This window comes from Bactrocera neohumeralis, chromosome 4 (genome assembly GCF_024586455.1).
Source record: "Bactrocera neohumeralis isolate Rockhampton chromosome 4, APGP_CSIRO_Bneo_wtdbg2-racon-allhic-juicebox.fasta_v2, whole genome shotgun sequence".
NCBI classification, from domain to species: Eukaryota; Metazoa; Arthropoda; class Insecta; order Diptera; family Tephritidae; genus Bactrocera; species Bactrocera neohumeralis.
In genome coordinates, this window is record NC_065921.1 from 48,253,598 (window position 1) to 48,273,989 (window position 20,392).

Consider the following 20,392-nt stretch of genomic DNA (forward strand, 5'->3'; position numbering starts at 1 on the left):
TGAGCAGACGTTGTCTTTTTTGTTTTTAATTTACTTTTACTATCTCCTGCATGTGCAACATGGTCGTATAATGATGTTATGAAGTTATAGTTATTTCCGTCAATGCAAGCTGTAACTTGAGTAAAAATTGAGATATCTCGATTAAACTTGGTGTGTGGGTTCCTTAATACAAACAAAAATTAACCAAAAACATATGAAGTACTATAATTATAATATAAAGCTGTAATTTAGTATAGAGGATCGCAGTAGCAAGGGGCACTTGTGGTCAAAATCTTTTGAAAAAGTGAGCGTGGCCCCGCACTCTAACAAGTTTAATGTACATATCTCCTAAACTACTTAAGCTACAACAACCAAATTTGTTGAATGCAAATTTTATAAGAATTTCTTTCGACAGTGTGAAAATGGATGAAATCGGAGGATAACCCCGCTCACTCCCCATATAACGATAGTGTTAAAAACTGCGCGCGATAAATAAATAAGACATTAAATATTACCACCGAGGTGGTATGAGAGAGCTTTTTGAGAGCCGGTGTGAAAATTGGACGATGTGCGTGGCACGGCGAATTCCCATATCTGGAAACACGATCAACCGATTCCGACTAAATTTAGTACGAGGCATTCTTTTTACGTGCTTATGTCATACTGTGAAAATGGAAATCATATAGCACAATTTTAATTCCACTTGATTGGTCCAGTTTCCAGTACATAAATCAAGAAGCAATTAATATAACAGGATGAAGCTTTGCACGAATAATATCAAAGATGGGTTGAATTGGACCAATACTTCCCTTCGCCCCCATATACTTAACATAAAGATTTTCCAACTTCGGGGTGACTTTGTACCGTATATATCGGCTAATATGTGAGTTATCCCGATGAAAATAGGATAGCGAATTTAACTGATAACAGTATATCTTTGTGCTTAAAATAGATAAATTTGAGCGAAAAGTTGGCCTAGCCCCTATATAACTAATATTAGAATTTTTTGACATCCGACTGACTTTACTCTATCTGATTGGTTTTAGACCTTAAAGTATTTCCTTGGCTTTGATTCTTGCAAGTTGCAAGAGTATAAAATGTTCGGTTGCACCCGAACTTAGCTCTTCCTTACTTGTTTATATATGTATTCGTACTCACCTTTTTTCTCTTTTATTGAAAAGGTAAAAGTGTGTCTGCATTTACAGTCAATTAGTTAGCTTTTCAAATTTATTTATTTTATTGAGCAGTAACATAAATTAATACATTTAAGATTATTAAAATCTGTTTATAATACGTAATAAATAAATTACTAAAATTACCGTATATTTCTTTTGTTTTCTAGTTTTTGGTTTTTCACTCTCAGATTAATTACTTTAATATTAGTTCTACTATATTTTAAATCGGTTTACAAATTTTTAACTTTCTTGAGTCAATGACGGAGAATATTTTAAATTTTCAACCATTGAAATCAAAGTGAGCTTCTACATTGCTCTAGGGGTGCTCTCATATTGTGATATATTTAGTATCTGTGCATAAAACGGTTCAATAACATTTGAAGTCTGCAATTGTATAAGTGAATACCAAACGTTAAAATTGTATCTCCTCTATTACATTATATTATATAATAAATTTTTAAAGTCTATTTTGATTATGGTTTTGATATTGTTGGGCTGATGTAATAAAATTACTTTTATTTTTAGCGTTTCAATGTCGTTCTCAAGTTCTCATTTGTAATTTTTCGCAGATTTTTATACATAGTATCAATAAATGTAGTTTATATTGTAGTTAATTCTAATTAATTTATGCATATTTTAATTTTTAGTTTAATTTGACTAGCACAAGTACTTTTTCTTCGGTTTCATCATGCGAATGCGTCATTTGGAGCTGACCCCGTTCGCCACGAGTGAACTGGGTGGCGCAACACTGCCGCTGCCTGAGTTCTGCGGCTGCGGCACTTGAGACGTTGACTGTGATGACTGCGGCTGATTGGGCGGAGATCTTGAGATGGATCCGCGCATGTTCGCCGTAAGTGGGATCCCCTGGGACACACTGTGTTTAGCAGAAAGGTCAGATGATCGCGTGGTGCCGCAAATCTATCAAATAGCATAAAACACGCGAAAAAATACAGTTAAAATATCATATGTATAGTCCAAAGTAGTCTATATAGTCCTACATAGGTTTTAAAATTACCTGGTGATGGTGTTCCCAATCCTTGTGCTGGCAGAAAGCGCCACAATAACGGGCTAAATTGCAGCCAGAACAAGTTTCGGTTGCTTTACGTCCACAATTCCAGCAAGCCTTAACACAAAAGAATAATATGCATAGGTTATAATGAATTAAAGTCTTTCAAATATTAATTCAATTAATTTACATTTTGCCCGGCTGTAATCGACGGAGACTTGTTGTCCAATTCACGTTCGGCTGGCACCGTTGCTGCTGCTACACCTGCGATAGTTGTACTGGAATTGTGGATACCGCCTGAATGGCGACTCATCTCGACGAAAAACTTTTCCATGCGCAAGCGTTCCTGCGACATCACTTCTGATGCGCGTGTTTCAGCTGCTACCACTGCGCGCTGTATTTCAATCACCGCCTGACGTTTCACCTAAAACAAAAAAAGGACATTTCGGTTTAACTGAGAGATCAGCTAAGGGGTATACATTTACCTGGTTGACTGCTTCCTCGGCATTTCGTTTGAACTCAGCGACCTTCTCTTCAGTCTGACGTCGTATTTCGGCCAGTGATGCTGGTGTGACTTCGCTGTAGTTGGGCTGTTGGGGCTCTACGCCCCGCTGTTGCAATATGGTAATTGCCCGTTTTGTCTTATCTACCATTGCCGAGATACAGTTCAACATGGTGTGTATATTCTTCCATTCCTCTTCGCCGCCAAGTGTGGTATTGACGCTGCTGGCAGCACCCCCACTAGTGCTTGTGCTTGGGGGACCAACCCGTGAAGGATGTCGTTGCGCTGCATTTTCAGCAACGATATTAACTCGCAGATCACGATCTTCCCTGTGATTTGCCTATAGATTAATACATACATGTTACGACTAGCATTTCGAATTAAATTCAAATAACTGCGCAACTGTACCTTCTCCATAAGACTGTTGAAATTATTCTCGGATTGAGTTACTGCTGACGTGCTACTAGCTGCCGCCGAGTAATCAAAAACGGTTGGTTGGCTGGTAAATGCAAGACGTGCATCGGCAGATGCGGCGCTTAAGTGAGCCGAATGTGCGTGTAAAGCACGCTTGGCAGGTGGATAAGCGGCCATATAATCATTCCAGTCTTGTATTCCATTGTGGTGTTCCATCAGAGTGTCCGAAGCTCGGCGCTTAAAGACGAGGCTGGTAGTACCGGCGCTGTTGGACGCTGTAGCTTGGGCAACGGCTGCCGCTGCAGCAGCCTGCGCAGCATCCATGTGTACGAACATGTCACTGTATTCCGCAGAAGGCCCGTGTGGAGAAAACTCCATTACAACATTCTCATTCGTGGTAACGTATTGTAGTGTAGTCTAAATATGAGCAATCAAGCAATTAGAATCAAGTGTATAAGATTCCTAGACTTTTATAAACTATACAAGCAACTAACTCTTACCTGATTACTGGCACGCGCTAATTCGGAGATCTCGCGTTGCAGCAGGGAAATATGATTTTTGAGTAATGGAATGACATACGGGCGCAATGGCAAATTGATGGCATCTTGCAGCGTTAGGCGGAACTCATCAATGCTTATGCCTCCACTGACCAGTGAAAGCACTAGCGCACGCACACGATCGCTCACTTCGGGATGAATCTCTTGCGCTAACTGTACCAGAGAACCAAGGAATTTACGTATCTTACTGAGTAGTCGTGCCTGCTCAGCATGCACTGCAGCTGCAGTAGCTGCAGCAGCGGCCGCGGCCAGTGCCGCTTGTGTAGGTGGTGTGGGGAGTGGAGGCGGTGATGTGGTGGTGGTTGCTCCATTCACTACCGGTGAGGCGCTGGCATTACGATTCGGTCGTGGTGGTGGTGGGGCCAGGCTTGAATGATGCAGTTGTGGTGACATAGGTGAACGTGGTGCAATAGCACGTGCGCTCTCCGGGGAGTCGGGGGTGCGGCAACTGCGCGCTCCGTTAGCGTTCGGATTCGTACAAATCGAACTAGAGTTGCTCACCCCACTGCTACCACTTGCACCAGTGCAGCCGTTAGTTTGCGACGAGTTGTTGCTGTTGCTCGAGTCCTTGCCGGAAGAAGAGTTGGAGGAAGAATTTGCTGCAATGGGGAACGAAGAGCCGAAATTGTAAAGGAATAAGCATTGTTGTAATTAGCGTGTGGTAGATGTGTTCTATTTGGACAAGTGTGCCGCAAGCACCGCAACATCAACATAAGGTAAATGCTTGTTAAGGGCAACAACATTTTGCTGCTCAACTACCAACCGAAAATGTTACGAAATGTAGCCAGCGGCTGTAGCGTGACCACCAATGCTGGTCAAATGGTCAAATGTGTGGGTGTAAGGGGCGAGCGCTGCCTGTTGTAGTGATTTTTCTTGCAGGCGGGTTGTCATGTTCAAAATATGCAGCACCTGAAACACGCAGTTGCCATTGTCATGTCCGCCCAACCGTACCTCCATTGTTGTGCCATGGAGTTCGTGTGTTTGCGCAACCGCAAATGCCGAGATTTGTGTTACATTGCTTCTGTCACTGACGCCGGCTCAGTTATGCTGTGTTTCGACTGCTGTTGCTACTGTTGCTGACCCGAAGGATAAATGCGTTGCTGTCTGGTAGTGCATGCGAAAGGACATGTCAGCAGCCGACACATCATAAATGCATTAGCTGCAACATGAAGAAGGCATTTCGCTTCGTTGCTTTGCAGCCTTGCGCATTGTTGTATTGCACATTCAAGTACAAACAGAATACAATTTCAGCCAACTTTCGCCTCGGTCATCTGCCCCTGCTTCAGTAGCAGAGGCTCGAGGGCAACTGACCAATGCCACAGTACGTCCTGCAAGGTTTCCACACATTGGGAATTGTGCTTTTGTGGAATATGGCGTGCCACACGAGCATGGGGAAGTTTTGGCCGGCCATTAACTGTTATACATTGCGACAAGGGGCAGCAGGCAACGGGCAACTTCGGTGTGGTGTGGCATTCCCGAACATGGCAAATAAATTAGTAACATTCTGGACAAATTGCACTTGCACACGAGTTTTTCTCATCGCTCGTGTTCTTGTTGCAATTGCTGTCATTCTCGTTTGTCGATGATTCTGCCGTACTGCTGTTGGTTGTTAGTGATGGTGTTGAAAGCGCAAACACGTGTTTCAACATTTGTTGCCAAATACATGATTGCATTTTGCTGCCACATGTACGGACATGGAAAACTTTAAAGAATTTGCAGCTACAACAATTAACTCAAGTTTAACATAAAAACAGGGAGTGGCAATGACCGTGTTTGAATAGATATTAACTTGACATTCCTACATTGCCTACAGGGTTCGCAGAAAAAAGCAGAACTAAGGAGGTATTGAGATATAATATATACATACAATTTTAATTAGCTGTTATTTAATTTTTAGTGATTGATGTCCAACGAAATTTTATTATTTTTAGTGTTTAAATGTAATTCCTTTATAACATGTAAATTTTAGATCACATTCACATAGACATATATTACATTTAGAGTAAAAATTAGAAAATCGTTTACTTTGGCTGTGGAAGCTTTCCAAAAGCTATTAAATAAATAAGAGAGCTGGCGAGGCAACGATGGTGACAGGACATCTTCTATAAACTGATGTACAAACTTGTATGAATAAAATAACTGATGGAAACAATGATGGCATTGTTGGAACGAAAGCCCAGGCTACATGATCCATCATACTCGTCGACACTCAACCACATCAACTCGATTTTGTGTGTGCATGTGTCGATTGCACATCAGAGCCCACCTGCTGCCCTGACGTACGCATAGACAACACATCAACCCTTTCCCACAATTCGCATGGACGAGAGTGTATCTGTTCAAATAGGGTTATGTCCATAAGACAGATATACCATATGTATGTGAGCACGTTTATTAAGGTAGATGTGAATACAATATACATAATATATGTACATACCGATGTATATACCGACTTTGTCGCAGAGTTATTATGTGGGTTTGTTTTTGTGCTGTTAGCTGGGCTTGGTTGGCGCGCTCAATCGTTCACATGGTCGATAGAAGACAATTTCCTGTACAAACAAACCAAATCGAGATAAACGAAGCGTGCTAAAACAACAATAGCTGCAACAATAACGAGTAGTGTGCGAACAAAACGGAACTGAGAAAGAGACACAGAATCAATTCGGAAAGCGTGCAGCGACATACGCCAAAAATATTGAATAATGACATGTCACAAAACTTGGTGAGCAGTGCGCAGCCACCTACAATTGGATGAAAGAAATTTAAAAAAACTGAGAATATTGGGTGTTAAAGACGCTTGAGTTGAGCCTCACATAAAGGAAAAGCTAAATTTTTACAACTCACTTGTTTTAGATCTACTATTTTCTTACATACATCTATCTAAATTTTGGTAATTCAGCAGCTTTAACATAATATGTAATATTTGATAGCACAGCTATATACAAGGTACAATCCAAAGAAAACAGGACTTAAAAAAACAGAACAGAACAGTCATAATATTGTAAAGGAAATTTTTGTCCTTTTTGACCTCGTTAATGATTTCCTTCGAATGTTGGATTCTGAGCAATTTTTGGTCGTCAGTCAATCTGTGCAGAACAAACCGTTCACACACCTTTCGTAAGCCCAAATGTTTGGTCAAAATGCGATAAATCGATGTTTTGGAGATGTTCAATTCCGTTTTCATGAATTTCAATTATGATTTCGGCTGATTTTTGATGAATTCACGCACAGTTTCGATGGAATTTCCGGTGATCACGGATTTTGATTGGCCCACATGTTGATCATCATTTATGTCCTCACGACCACTTTGAAAACGTTGAAACCACTCATGCACTCTGCTACGGGATAGGCAATCTACGCCATGTACGTTTCTGTAAAAGTTTTACCTATTTTAAAACAAAATTTAATGTTGGCTCCTTGTTCGAAGCTCATTTTCGCACCGATAACATAAACATACTGACACTTAAAACGCAAAACATCACTTCCAACCAATGAAATGTCATGAAATTCACTGGACAATCGATAAAGATAGCAGATTCTAACGCACCAGTCGACATATAGTTGCCGCCATCATCTTACTTTGGAACTCATTTTGTATGGACATACATATGTACATAAGTTGTAATATAGACTGAAGTTGTATGTCTTACCGGTGTGAAAATACACTTTTATCTAATTATGATCTTCGTCATTTAGTATGTGAAACTCTATTGAAAAATTCTATCAAAATGAAAATTCTCTATAGAAAATTCTGAACTAACTACTTTGAATTTGTCTCTCTGTAAAACCATTATATGAACATTTAAATTAGCTAAACTCAACTATCACATGTTCAATGTATTATCGTACAATACATCTTACTTGCTATAAGGCTACTGCTACTACTGCTGCTGCCATTATCAATATTTACCTCAGCAACAATGACTATGTCGGAGTAAGTGATGTTGCAGCTGAATCCACAAATTATTATCGCAAAAGCAAACTCCCACATTCGAGAGGTACGCATATAACGGCGATTGAAGGGATAACAGTAAGGAACTGTCATCAGCTCTGGCGAACACTACCTTGTCATTCTTGTATATGTATGTATGTATGTAAAGGTCATACATATACATATGAACGTTTAACTGTAAGCTGCGATAGCTGGTCGAATTGCAACGCACTCGCGTACAAATACACACAGAAAATATTGTGCCGTTAGCTGGCTTCATTGGCAGCATCGTTATCGGTCCCGCAGAAATACGCAAACAATCCTGCCCACACGACCGTAAGCAAACTTGAACAAACACCTGTGTGAGAAGCGTACACAACTACAAACACAGCTAAGGTACGAAGAATTTCTATTAGACTGTGCAAACAAGATGAAAGATGATGGTTAGGGTGATTTTCCCGTTAGTTAGCCGCATTCCGGCACTTTTCATGGAGATGCTTTGAGACGATGGGCATTTTTCAAAAAATGCGGAGAGTTTTAATTTTATAAAAGTTTGACAAGCCAGCTATTTCCGAAGGATGTTTACCGCCATTCAATATATTTCCATTAATTCGACGCATGAATATATTCTACTTTTTATGAACTCATTTCAAAAATGTGAATTGTGTGTTAAAACGTTATTTAGGAATGGGATTTCAAAAGAACTTTCTCTTTATTGTGAATACTTTTTGACTTCGCTTTCGTGACAGTTAAGCGTTGTTTTAGCCTTTTATTTAATCGGGTTGTTTACTTGGTTTCGGAATGAATGCTTTTTGTAAACGCCGTCAAATACTCGCATGCTCTCTTTAATATTTAACCCAGTCTTACATCCTGAATCTTTTACATATTGTACGCTACGAATTTGTGTATCTAACAACAAGGAAAACAATCCCTTTTAAAATTCATTATGTATTCATTGCAAATATGTACAATTTGTTTTCAACGGCTCAAGTCCTCTCAACAACTTTATTGCTTCATAAAATGCTGAGTAGTTTTTGAAAATTATGGAAACATCTAACACCTCTTTTAAATTTACGGTTAGAAGTGCAATAGTTGGTATAAAATGCAGTGTACACAGGAGTAGTATTTTTTCTGTGTGCCATTATTAATGGTGTAAATCCATGAAACATTTACAACTGTTGTTTTTATTTGTTTATAATGATCAAAAATCAAAAAAAAGCAATTGTTGTCATTTATATCTTTGCAAATTTTGATGGTTTCAAGTGTACAGATCGAGAATTTATTCATTAAAGTATTGAATATGCTGTTATTCTCGTGATATTTGCAATTCTTATATTTTGACAAATTTTAGGCTTATCAGCATTAGTATCTATTTTAGGGACCCTTGCACCCTTTTTCTCGCATACAAGCTTCAAGAGATTCCCACTCTAAGTTTCTTTACGGAAAATATGCGGAAGGTTTGAAGGTACAGTATACCAAATGTTCAGTTTTTCTCAATGAAAATCTCTCTTTGAGCCTCAAAAGTCGCATGCTCTCAGAAACATCTACGCCAAAGTCATTTTCTCAAAAAGAACTCGGGTATTTATTACTGACTGATTAATTTTGGAATTATACAGCAATTTGAGAAAGTGTTGAACGTGGAAGGATATTGCTGTAATAACATTTGTTGAAAATTTCGAAACCTTAGTATGGAACGGTTAAAAAATGGACTATTTGTCCATCCTCAAATTGATGAAAGACACAGACTTTATCAAAGTTCTGACTGTTCCCGAAATTGAAGCTTAGAAAAGCTTTGTATTGGTAGTCGAAAGTTACAAATTTGAGTATACTAAAAAGAAAGAGAATACAATGTAGTGAGATGGTTACGGATCTGTACAAATTTTCGTATAATTTAGGGAATTATAGGGAGAAAGTGTGAGAAGGTTCCAATGTATCTAAGAGTGATAGAAAAAAGTTATCATGGCTGATTACTGTAGGTCCTTAGAATGAAATTGTCAACTGAAAAAATATAAAGAGAGATATAACATTCGTTTTCGATAAACATCTCTCCGTTTACTTTGATGTGTACTTATTTAAAAAAAATGATATTATAAATATACCTGTTATTTGGCTTCATCATGTAGTTTGTAATGTGAAATAAAAACAAACGAGAGCAAATCTTAAAATATCAGTTCATAAATTGTGGGTACAAATATATATTGGTTGTCAAAAAAGTCTTGCGGTATTTTCGCTAGTTGGCGCTGAAAGCGCGTAGTTCTAGTTTTATTCGTCGCATCGGGTCATGCTATACCTTTTTGGAAAGCTCATTTCACGCGCTAACACGTGTTTAATTGATTGTCGTTTCTTTTAAGTCGTTCGTGAGTTATAGCGTCGCAAACATAGAGCAAAATAAAGAGAAAATACGGCATATTTTACAGTACTACTACGATTAAGGCAAAAATGCATCTCAAGCCGCCAATAAAATTTGTGCAGTTTATGGACCTGATACAGTTTCCGTTTCCACCGCACAACGATGGTTTCAACGTTTTCGTTCTGGTGTAGAGATGGTCGAAGATGCGCCACGTTGCGATAAAATCGCTGAATTGGTCGAAAGAGACCGGCATAGTAGTAGCCGTAGCATCGATCAAGAGCGGGGCATGAGTCATCAAAAATTCATTTCTATTTCAAAAAAAAAAAAAAAAAGAATTCAATAAAAATACCGCAAGACTTTTTTGACAACCCATTATATCCAAATCGTTCTTATTTCTAGAGCAACAAAACCACTAGAGTTATTCTTCCAATTTGAACTAATATTTAAGAAAATCTTAGAGAAATAAATACGAACCTCTTCTGATATTAGACTAGTGCAGAAACCTTTGAAAATTAGAAGAAAAGAAATTCATGTAGATTTAACCCATCGGAAATGAAAGAAAAGTTGACAAACATTAAAGGAAGAAGGAAGGTAAGAAAAGGCTAAGTTCGAGTGCAACCGAACATTTTATACTTTTGTAACTTGCAAGAATCAATGTAAGAAATTATATATAGTATATACATAAACTCTACATAACTCATACATTAACAGACAAATTAGAGTAGTATCCACCCGGTTTTAACTTTTAACTATTATCATGCGACATACTAAAAAAATGTTCACTGGGTATCATTAAGGTACCTCACCTATAATATGGTACAATCATCAATCATATAGAGCAATATCAGCCGGATGTTCGAAAATCCCAGTAATAGATATATGGGGGGTAGGTAAAGTTTCAGCCCAATTTTATCTATTTTAGCCTCACAGATACTCTGTTGTGAGTAAAACATGTTCTGTAATTTTCATTGAGATAACTCAAATATTGGTCGATATATCCACCATAAAATCACCTGGAAAATCTTTAAAATAGTTGTATGTGGCCTAGGGAAGTATTGACCTGAACAACCCATTTTCGATACACAGAATTACTATTGCCAGAAAAGGATTATCCCTGAATTTCATATGTATATCTAACAGATTGACCGATGTTTGCAGTCAAAAGTCAACTATAGATACTGGGGTCCACATATTCGGTACCCAGGGGCTTGAACAGAATTGTTTGGATTTAGACAATTTTTAGTCATAAGCTAGAATACTTTAAAGGTGTTATTAGTGCAAAGTTTTAACCCGTTATATCAATTACTTCTAGATTTCTCTACTGGAAAGTGAAAGAATCAGATGAATTTTAAAATTGTGTTATATGGGAAGTAGGCGTGGTTGTAGTCCGAGTTTACCAATTTTCGCATAGTGACATAGAAACATAAAAAGAATTTCTTGTACAACATTTTGCCAAAATCGGTGGATCGGGCCCGGAGATATGGGATTTCACCGAAAAGTGGTCGGTGCCAGGTCCATCGTCCAATTTTCACACCGGATCTCATAAAGCCTTCCCATACCATCTTGAAGGTAAAAGAGTTTAAGAGTTATATACAATAAACTTATTAGAAGGCGGGGCCACGACCACTTTTACAAAATTTTTTGCCCAAAAGTGCCCCTTGTTACTGCTATCGCCTGTTCCAAATTAAGGTTTTACATATAAATTTAATGCTCAGTTATAGCACTTTAAAATTTGTTGGATATTGACGTTTTGTGGGCGTGGCAGTGGTCCGATTACTCCCATCTACGAGCTCGTAATTTTTTTGGTACTAAGAAACTCGCATACAAAGATATCTCAATTTTTACTCAAGTTGCAGTTTGCACGTACAGACGGACGGGATTTCCACTTTTCTCGTCATCCTGATCATTTATATATGTATATAGAACCCCATATTTATCTCGCTTAGTTGTAGATGATACGTACAACCGTTAGGTGAAGAAAACTATAATACTCTGTAGCAACAGGTTGCAGGAGTTAAAAATAATTTACGGAGGATCTGAGATCGGGAAAAGAGGACAGACCAGTTTGTGGCAATATTCGCAACCCTTCGAATTTTCACATAACCAATTTTTTATTTTTATTTATACAAAAAAATTGCTTTCATAAATTTTGTTGGAAACTTAATTTCTTATGTCCCGAAAGTATTGCCTTTTCTTAATATAAAATATTTAGTTTTTCTCCTTGTATTGTCCTAAAATCGAAAAAAACCTAATTTTCAATCAAAAAATCTCATGTCAAAACTTCAACATTTTTTTAAATGTGAGGCGGCCTTATAGTCCTGAAATCTCTTCTTTCCGATGGTATTAAAAATGTATACATTAGTATAAAAAATTAGCCCAGAAAACGCAAAAAGTAATTCACTAAACGATCAATCCAGCTCTTATTATTACATCTGCTATTACGAAATAGTAGTAGATAGGTGAAATAAAAAACAGCTTTGAATCGTTTTTCAGCTGTTTAGTAATCACAATAAGATTGAATGTATTCCTGAGCTAAATGTTTTATTAGCACCTAATGCTGGAAAAATCTACAGAACTCTCCTTAAAAATTGCTGTCGTTGTCATCGCCTACATCCATTGCAATCTATCGTGCCCATTGGTATCAACCGCATTTTCACCACACTTTGAAACACCCGTACACATTTCCCAACAGCCATGATGAATATTAACGAGAGTACTGCTTTCCTCTACTCCTTCGACTGGGTCGACCTGCCAGCGTGCGATCCGCTGGGAGTGTTGCTGATGAAAGCCGTTTTGCGTATGGTACCAGCCGGTCTTACAACAAAAGCGTTGGTTGGTCACAGCTGTGCAAAGTTTGGACACATTTCGATGGCACATAAAATGAAAATGTAACCTTGTATCAACAAAATATGTATGTAGATGTTTGTCTTTGCATGGAATTGACCAACGCATAGTTTCCACATTTCATTCCAGTCCGTCTCCCCATCACTTTGGTGTACAAATGAACACATAAAGGAAGGTAAGTGGTTTCCACCATTTTAAACAAAAGCCCTAATGCGGTACTAGCTTGGAGCTTCTACAAATGCAAAGCATTTTAGTCATAAAGAGTTTTGTTGAACGTAAATCTTCTCTTGACTCATACGAATATGCTGCATTAATACTTTTTGTTGGTACTGTACAAATGTTAAATACGGCCCCTTTGTTTTAGACAATATAAGAACTGTCAATAGATTAACAAATACTTTTCACAAGCAGACTAAGTAAACAATTGGAATACATATAGGCAAACTTGTTAGACATGGAAACATGGAGATAACTTCCATGGCTATGACTCCAAGTAAATAAATTAATTCCAGGTTCTAATCAGAAAAACCAAAGTTATTCAGTTCCACTTGGTGACTCAAGGTTAAAAGACTTTGCCTAATTATTTACGGGGAATACTTATGTTGTCGCCATAACACACTTAAAACAGGAATTTCGATTCGAGTGAAGAACTACAAAACACAGAGATATTACGATTATTATTCATCATCAATTCACAATTTTTCTGCTCGCAAACCTTGGACGCAGCTCTCTTGTCCACAATTTATATTTAAAGTCAACAATAAAGGTAGTGAGTTGTATCCAGTACATACACGAACTAATCAGGTCCTATAATCGCTTTCTCCAAAGCCATAATGTTTCGAAAGCAGTTTTTATTCGGTTTCAGTGAACTCAACTCAGTGATTCAACTTTTTGATTTTTCATTCATCGAGCTTCCGTAAGTGAAATACAACATTCACTCCAGTGGCGGCGCACCCTAATGCACATGGTACATTTACACATGCTTAACGAATGCATGAGATTTGGGAACTTCGCATTTACGAATACTAAATATCATAACAACTGTCAGAAGGTGGGAAAGATGGTAGCCAAGAGCGCACAAGTGGTGTCCCATAAATGACCAAACACAAGTGGACAGTTGCTGCAAATACGCATTTAAAGACGGAGCGTTGAGTTGGAGGTGATTGGAGCCATACAAAGTTTCTTCTCATGTTATTGTACACATTGTTCTTGTTATTTTTCGTCACTACTCATGACGAAGCTTACAATTGCCGCAACAGTGGCAGCTGTTGCCTCAAAGAACGTATGTATGTATTTAGTTGAGCTGTGGGTGCGGCGGCAAGTTTTGTGGGTTTTGTGGGGATCGATGCTGCAAAAGTTCTGTTTTCTAAACTTTTCTACAGTTGGTACATAGTAGTTCTGCTAAATTTTTGCTTGTTGGCACTAAACCATTCTGTTTCTGTTTTTCTTTGTAGAAGCATTCAAAATTTTTAAAAATAAAAAATCATTAAAGTTTATGTTTGCCTAATGGCGATGTTACGAAATGGTGCGTGGGTGGATTAAACGGCATGGCGTGAGTGCATATGTTGCACGCCGGGTGTTGCCAATGAAAGTTGTCCCAAATTTACTCTTACCGTCGACTATGCCAATGACCAACGTAACCAATTCCGTTTTGTACAGTTTTCGCATGCGACATTTATTACATACATACATATGTACATACACACGCCGCCATGACCATTTATAATCGCAAGCAGCTGTTGGATTTATAACAGTTTGGCAAACTATTGCAACTTTTTTTAAACAAAACCAAAATATTGAATTCGCCGGAATGCAACTTCACAAAGCTCTTTCATAGCTTACTTATAGCCAAATATTTTATACCCCACAGCCAACTCACTCTGATGAGCCAAGAGTGCCTAAGTCGGCCTAGCATCGTAAGTGGGGACTAGAGAAACTATCAGCTGATACAATGTAAACAAAGGCACAGCTGAGAGATGCCCATAGAGAAATGTCAAGGGGAGTATGGGGTTGAGTTTCTATTGCCATCCAAGAAGACCGCTATTTGACCGAAAAATGATTGCATTGTGTATTCTGTTAAAATTTATGAAAAAGTGGTCCCAAAAATATTGGTTATACTACTGTGATCAAATTGAAAGGTGAATTTTTAATTTATACTTCGCGTGTTTTTCGAATCGGTAAATTTGTATACCCTGAACAGGGTATATTAAGTTTGTCACGAAGTTTGTAACACCCAAAAGGAAGCGTCGGGGACCCTATAAAGTATATATATAAATGATCAGTATGTTGAGCTGAGTCGATTTAGCCATGTCCGTCTGTCTGTCTGTCTGTCCGTCTGTCCGTCTGTCTGTATATATACGAACTAGTCCCTCAGTTTTTAAAATATAGTATGGAAAACTTTCACATTTGACAAGAAATATTCACGAAATTTGGTATAGATTATATTCTAAGGCAACAATGTAATCTCCGAAGCAATTGTTCAGATCGGTTAACTATAGCATATAGCTGCCGTAAAAGCTGAATGATCGGAATCAAATGCTTTCTTGGGAAACCTCCTAATTTGACGATATATCTTCACGAAATTTGGTATGAGTTATTATTCATTGAAATAATGTAATATTGGAAGAAACTGCCATACAAGCGGAACTATCAGAATCAAGGGCCTGTATAAAAAATTACGCATTTGACGTGGTATCTTCACGAAATTGTACATGGATTACTACTTAAGGTAATAATACAATATCCGAAAAAATTGTTTAGATCGGATTATTATAGCATTTAGCTTCCATATAAACTGAACACATAGTTACTAAAAGAAATGCATCTGTGAAGGGTATATTAGCTTCGGTGCAGCCGAAGTTAACGTCTTTTCTTGTTTTTATGTAAGTTGGTAGTACTGTTATTGACATCTATGCTAAATTTTACGTCAAAATATTCATTAGTATTTGAGGTACGCGTCGTTTTGTGATGCTCTAAAAGTGAATTCTTCGATTTTTACTATGTCCGAATTTATTGAACAAAGAAGTGCGATAAGGCACCATCTTATATTGCATTGGTTACTTTCAACTAATGTTCGTGTAACTTCTAGCTATTCAGCAAATTCACATAATCACTCCGAGGACCCCATTTTGACTCATTTGAGGATATAAAGCTGAATCGAAGAAGGCTCTGATGGCCATCACGACAGAGGATTTTTCCAAGTGCTATGATGACTGGAAAATTTGTTGGCATAAGTGTATTGCAGCGGGAGGGGATTACTTTGAAGGAGATTAAATGGACAAAATTCACCTTTCAATTTGATCACATTAGTATGTAATTATTATTTATTCTTATATTATCGGGTATTAGGTATATTAAGTAAATATAGGAATTTGCGAAATTCATTTTCATAATAACTGAATTATATCAGGTAAAATCTCGATGACACAATAATCACCATCATCATCGGCATCGAAAATCGTCTAAACCTAATTTAAAAATATACATATTTCTTGTTAGTATTGCTATATAGCCGGGCTTAACAGGGTTGCGTAAGATAATTCTAAACTACTTTTTAGAAAAGAAATAAATATATCGTATTTTATATTACAAGGCGTTTTCCAAAGTAAACAGGACTTTTTGAATCTAGTGCCTCCTGGTGGTGCCATCTATAAGTCAATTGGTGCGTTAAAATCTGCTACCTATATCGATTGTCCAGTGAGAATTTCATGACATCATCGACTGGAAGTGAAGTTATTGCGTTTTAAGTGTCAGTATGTTTGTGGTATTAAATTTGGTTTTAAAATTGGTAAAACTTTTACCGAAAGGTTTCAATTGATGAAACAAGTTTATAGCGATGATTGCCTATCCCGTAGCAGGATGAATGAGTGGTTTCAACGTTTTCAAAGTGGTCGTAAGGACATAAATATCGATCAACATGTGGGCCAATCAAAATCCGTGTCACCGGAAATTCCATCGAAACTGTGCGTGAATTCATCAAAAATCAGCCGAAATCATCATTGAAATTCATGGAAATGAAATTGAACATCTCCAAAACATCGATTTATCGCATTTTGACTGAAAATTTGGACTTACGAAAGGTGTGTGCACGGGTTGTTCCGCACAAATTGACTGACGACCAAAAATTGCTCAGAATCCAACATTCGAAGGACAGATTACGACCGACTATATGATCAAAAATCACATTTTAACCATTAACCACTCCCCGTATTTACCTGATATGGCACCGTGCGACTTCTTCCTTTTCGGAAAAATGCTTTTGCCCATGAAAGGAAAGCGTTATGCAGACGTAGACGCCATTCAAAAGGCTTGCACCACCATAATGGCGGCCATACCAGACAACGAGCTAAAACACTAGTTCGACATGCTTTAGGACCGTGAAAAAAGCTGTATTGAAGCAGGAGACTGTTTTGAATAAAATAAATTGATTGTGCCAAGAAAACCATTTGTTGTGTTTTTTAAGTCCTGTTTACTTTGGAAAGCACTTTGTATAACGATGCAAATAATTTATACTTCTTATAGACTATACTTACTACTTTGTAAAAATATGGTAATTTTTTGTATGTAAAGAGTTGTTAATAAAATATTGTACAAACGCTCAATTTCCTGATTGCCGGCGGATTGCTCCAACAGTCGTATACCATAGATACTTACATATGTATATGCGTGTATGTATTAGATGTAAATATTTTTAATTTTAATTATATAACATAGAGTTTGTAACAAAATGGTAATTTTTTTATGAAGAGATGTCTAATGAAATATTGCACATATTTTCATCGCTAAATCATAAAATATAAAACGTAAATAAAATTTGTGATTAAAAATTTATACTTAAATTATAAGAAATATCGGTTCTATAATTATCTATTCATATCTCTTAAAATTTAATATTCAAAAGAATTATTTTGACTAATAATACTAATAATATTTTTTTGGTCCACAAATTGTAAAAATGAATTTCCAGTTTATCCATTAAAATGTTAATTAAGGCGCTTAAAAATATACCCCATATTTATCTGCATCAAGATGGTATAATTTAATTTGTTGTCAAAAGCAATAAACATTAATCTATAACCAAAGTAGAAGATAGTACATATACATATATGTATGTATAAATAAAACTGTAGTAGTATAATAGATAAATTTTTATTACAGCGTTTTTTGTTTTGCGCAACCCGTTTCGACCGCTTTCCACCCTTACTCAACAGATTCTGCCATGGTGGTTTTATTGTGAACGTACACTTGGGAGATAGGAAAGTACTGTGAATGGTAACTTTTGCTACTCCCTTAGACCATGGTGCCTAGTCATATCAGGTGGAAGCATCTAAACACTTTCTCCTTCACTGCCAAGTTTTCGACAGACTAACGTGGAGAGAACCAGAAGGGAACTGAATTTTATCTGCCAATGTGGCACATCGAAATAATTTTAGGGAAATGTTTTCACAAAACTAGATGACTGGTATGATGAAATAGTTGGATACCGCATGCTTAGTAGAAAGTTGTCAACTTGAAGTCTCACTTTATAGGTATGGATTTTGCCTCTATTAAGCCTAACCAAATACTTTATACTGTAGTTGCAGACTTTCTTATGGTTAGCCAATGGAACAAAATGTCGTCGTTTCGTGCTTATTCGAGTTCATCATTACGTTTGATTTTAATGTATACATTTGTAGTTTTGTTTATAATATTAAATGATTTTGAAATTTTTTCAACAAAGAATAGTTTTTTAAAACAAAATTCACTGTTAATGAGGCAAAACGTCCAATTGGATAGTAACAAATTTAAATATTATATGACTTTGTTTCAATCGAAGCTCAAGTTGTATTAAAGCTGGCAGATATAAATTTATCAATGTTTGGTTTTATTGAAATGCTTCATTTATGTATTAATCTTTGGCTGACAACTGCAAATTTTTTACCAACATTTTCTTAAACAAGTAAAATTACATACATATGTATGTAAGTATGTTTACTCTATAACCTTTCCACCGCCATCATAGAGCAATATTCTTTGCTCCGTTGACTAAGTAAGTGCTGAATGGGTGATTGGGGCGAATAAGGTGAATGAGTGTATTTTTCCAGTTCATGTATTTTCTTAGAATTTGCATGACACAACTCACAAGCAACCACAGCAGACACCTGTTTGCGTTCCCAGCAGAGCCGGAAGTGTTCGGTGAAGTGGGCGACGAGAGCTTTTCCAAACAATTCGGAATAGAAATCGTACACAAATAATCCCTCGTTGCTTTTCTTGGGCTTTGTCATTGTCTGTGTAGTCTTTATTGCTACGTAATTGTTTTTTATGCGAAATTCTCATGATAATGCTATTCATAAAAAACCATGCACATATATGGACATACATATGTACATCTGTATGAATGTACCATATGAAAAGAGTAAATTTGTACTGACCGCTTCATCTGTTATGATATAATCTATTGTTGTGCTGCAAACAGTGCTCAGGTTTCTTAAGCTGTGGAAGAGCATTCTTTATTTTTCCGTTTGATATTTACAATCACGGGTCGTGTTATTTCCATCTTTTCGCACAATTACATTTGGCAATTGAAGCATTTCATTGGCGTAATGCGTTTTTATGCACGTAAATGGTTTAATAAGAATATTTAAGAACTTTTACTTTTGTTAAATTTGATATTAAACAAATAAATACGTATATTCAATATGGTTATCTTTCCTTCTTTTGTTTTTATTTATTTCACACTCTATTCGGAACTTCTTATGTATTAAATCATAATCCTAACCGGATTTTTCAGATTTCAAACCAATGAATAATTTAATGAAATAGCTAAGAATAATGCCCCACGATGGGCAAATTAATCGGCGTTATTATACATAGGAATTTCAGATAATATTTACTAAGATCATGGAAACGCTGTAATATTTTTTTAAGTGTATTCGGTTAAGTAAGTTCTTGCATAAGTTACTGGCGTTGGTCTTATTTAGAGAAGCTTATTTTCAATACACAATAGTTTTTAAATTTAAAAAAATAGTTTAGTTTAAAGAATTGCTTTGGATCGTATTTTTAGGTCACAATAGATGTGGAACTGTCAAAACTGTTGCACAATTTTCAATAAACTAACAAAAGCTAATTAAATATCTAAATGGATCCGACTTTGTTGTTTTATTTGAGCTCTAGTGAAAGTGATGGTGATAAACAATAGTGCGGATTTTGTTCATATAAATATTTCTTTTTAATTTTTAATGAGATATTGCTTTTATTGGTTTCTTGTTTATGTTATTTATTACTACAAATTATAAAAAAATCAAAATTAAAAAAAATTACTCACATTTCCGTAAATTTGTCTATTTCGATTGGCATTTTTTATTCGAATGACATTTGGAACGAACGGATACGTTTATTAACATCATCATGCCAGATTACGATAGAAGCGTTACAATCACGTATGTCATAATACGAAATACACACTTTTACGTGACGAGTGATACGTTCACGCACGTAACAATTCGACCCCATGCCATACGCTCTATCTAATAACCCCAGTTAACCTAATAAACTTTTTTTTTTATTTTTTAATTAATGTGTGACCATATTCCTTAAGAATTTCTTTGAGAAAATTTGAATGTTGATTGGATTGCAACTGTTTACATAAACGTCAT

The 20,392-nt window shown here is 36.7% G+C and overlaps 1 protein-coding gene across 2 annotated transcripts in view; it reads right to left on the bottom strand.

Moving 5' to 3' along the window:
• Positions 1-1,177: 1,177 nt before the first annotated feature.
• Positions 1,178-20,392, bottom strand: part of LOC126754520 (protein CBFA2T1) — a 71,147-nt gene continuing 51,932 nt past the window's right edge. For both annotated transcript variants that reach the window (XM_050466575.1, XM_050466574.1), the window contains exons 4-9: positions 3,577-4,232; positions 3,071-3,493; positions 2,646-3,002; positions 2,351-2,584; positions 2,170-2,277; positions 1,178-2,072 (exon numbers count right to left, since the gene is read on the bottom strand). In XM_050466575.1, the coding sequence (XP_050322532.1) occupies positions 1,854-2,072; positions 2,170-2,277; positions 2,351-2,584; positions 2,646-3,002; positions 3,071-3,493; positions 3,577-4,232 (1,997 nt within the window). In that variant the 3' untranslated portion in view covers positions 1,178-1,853. The remainder of the gene's footprint in view (positions 2,073-2,169; positions 2,278-2,350; positions 2,585-2,645; positions 3,003-3,070; positions 3,494-3,576; positions 4,233-20,392) is intronic.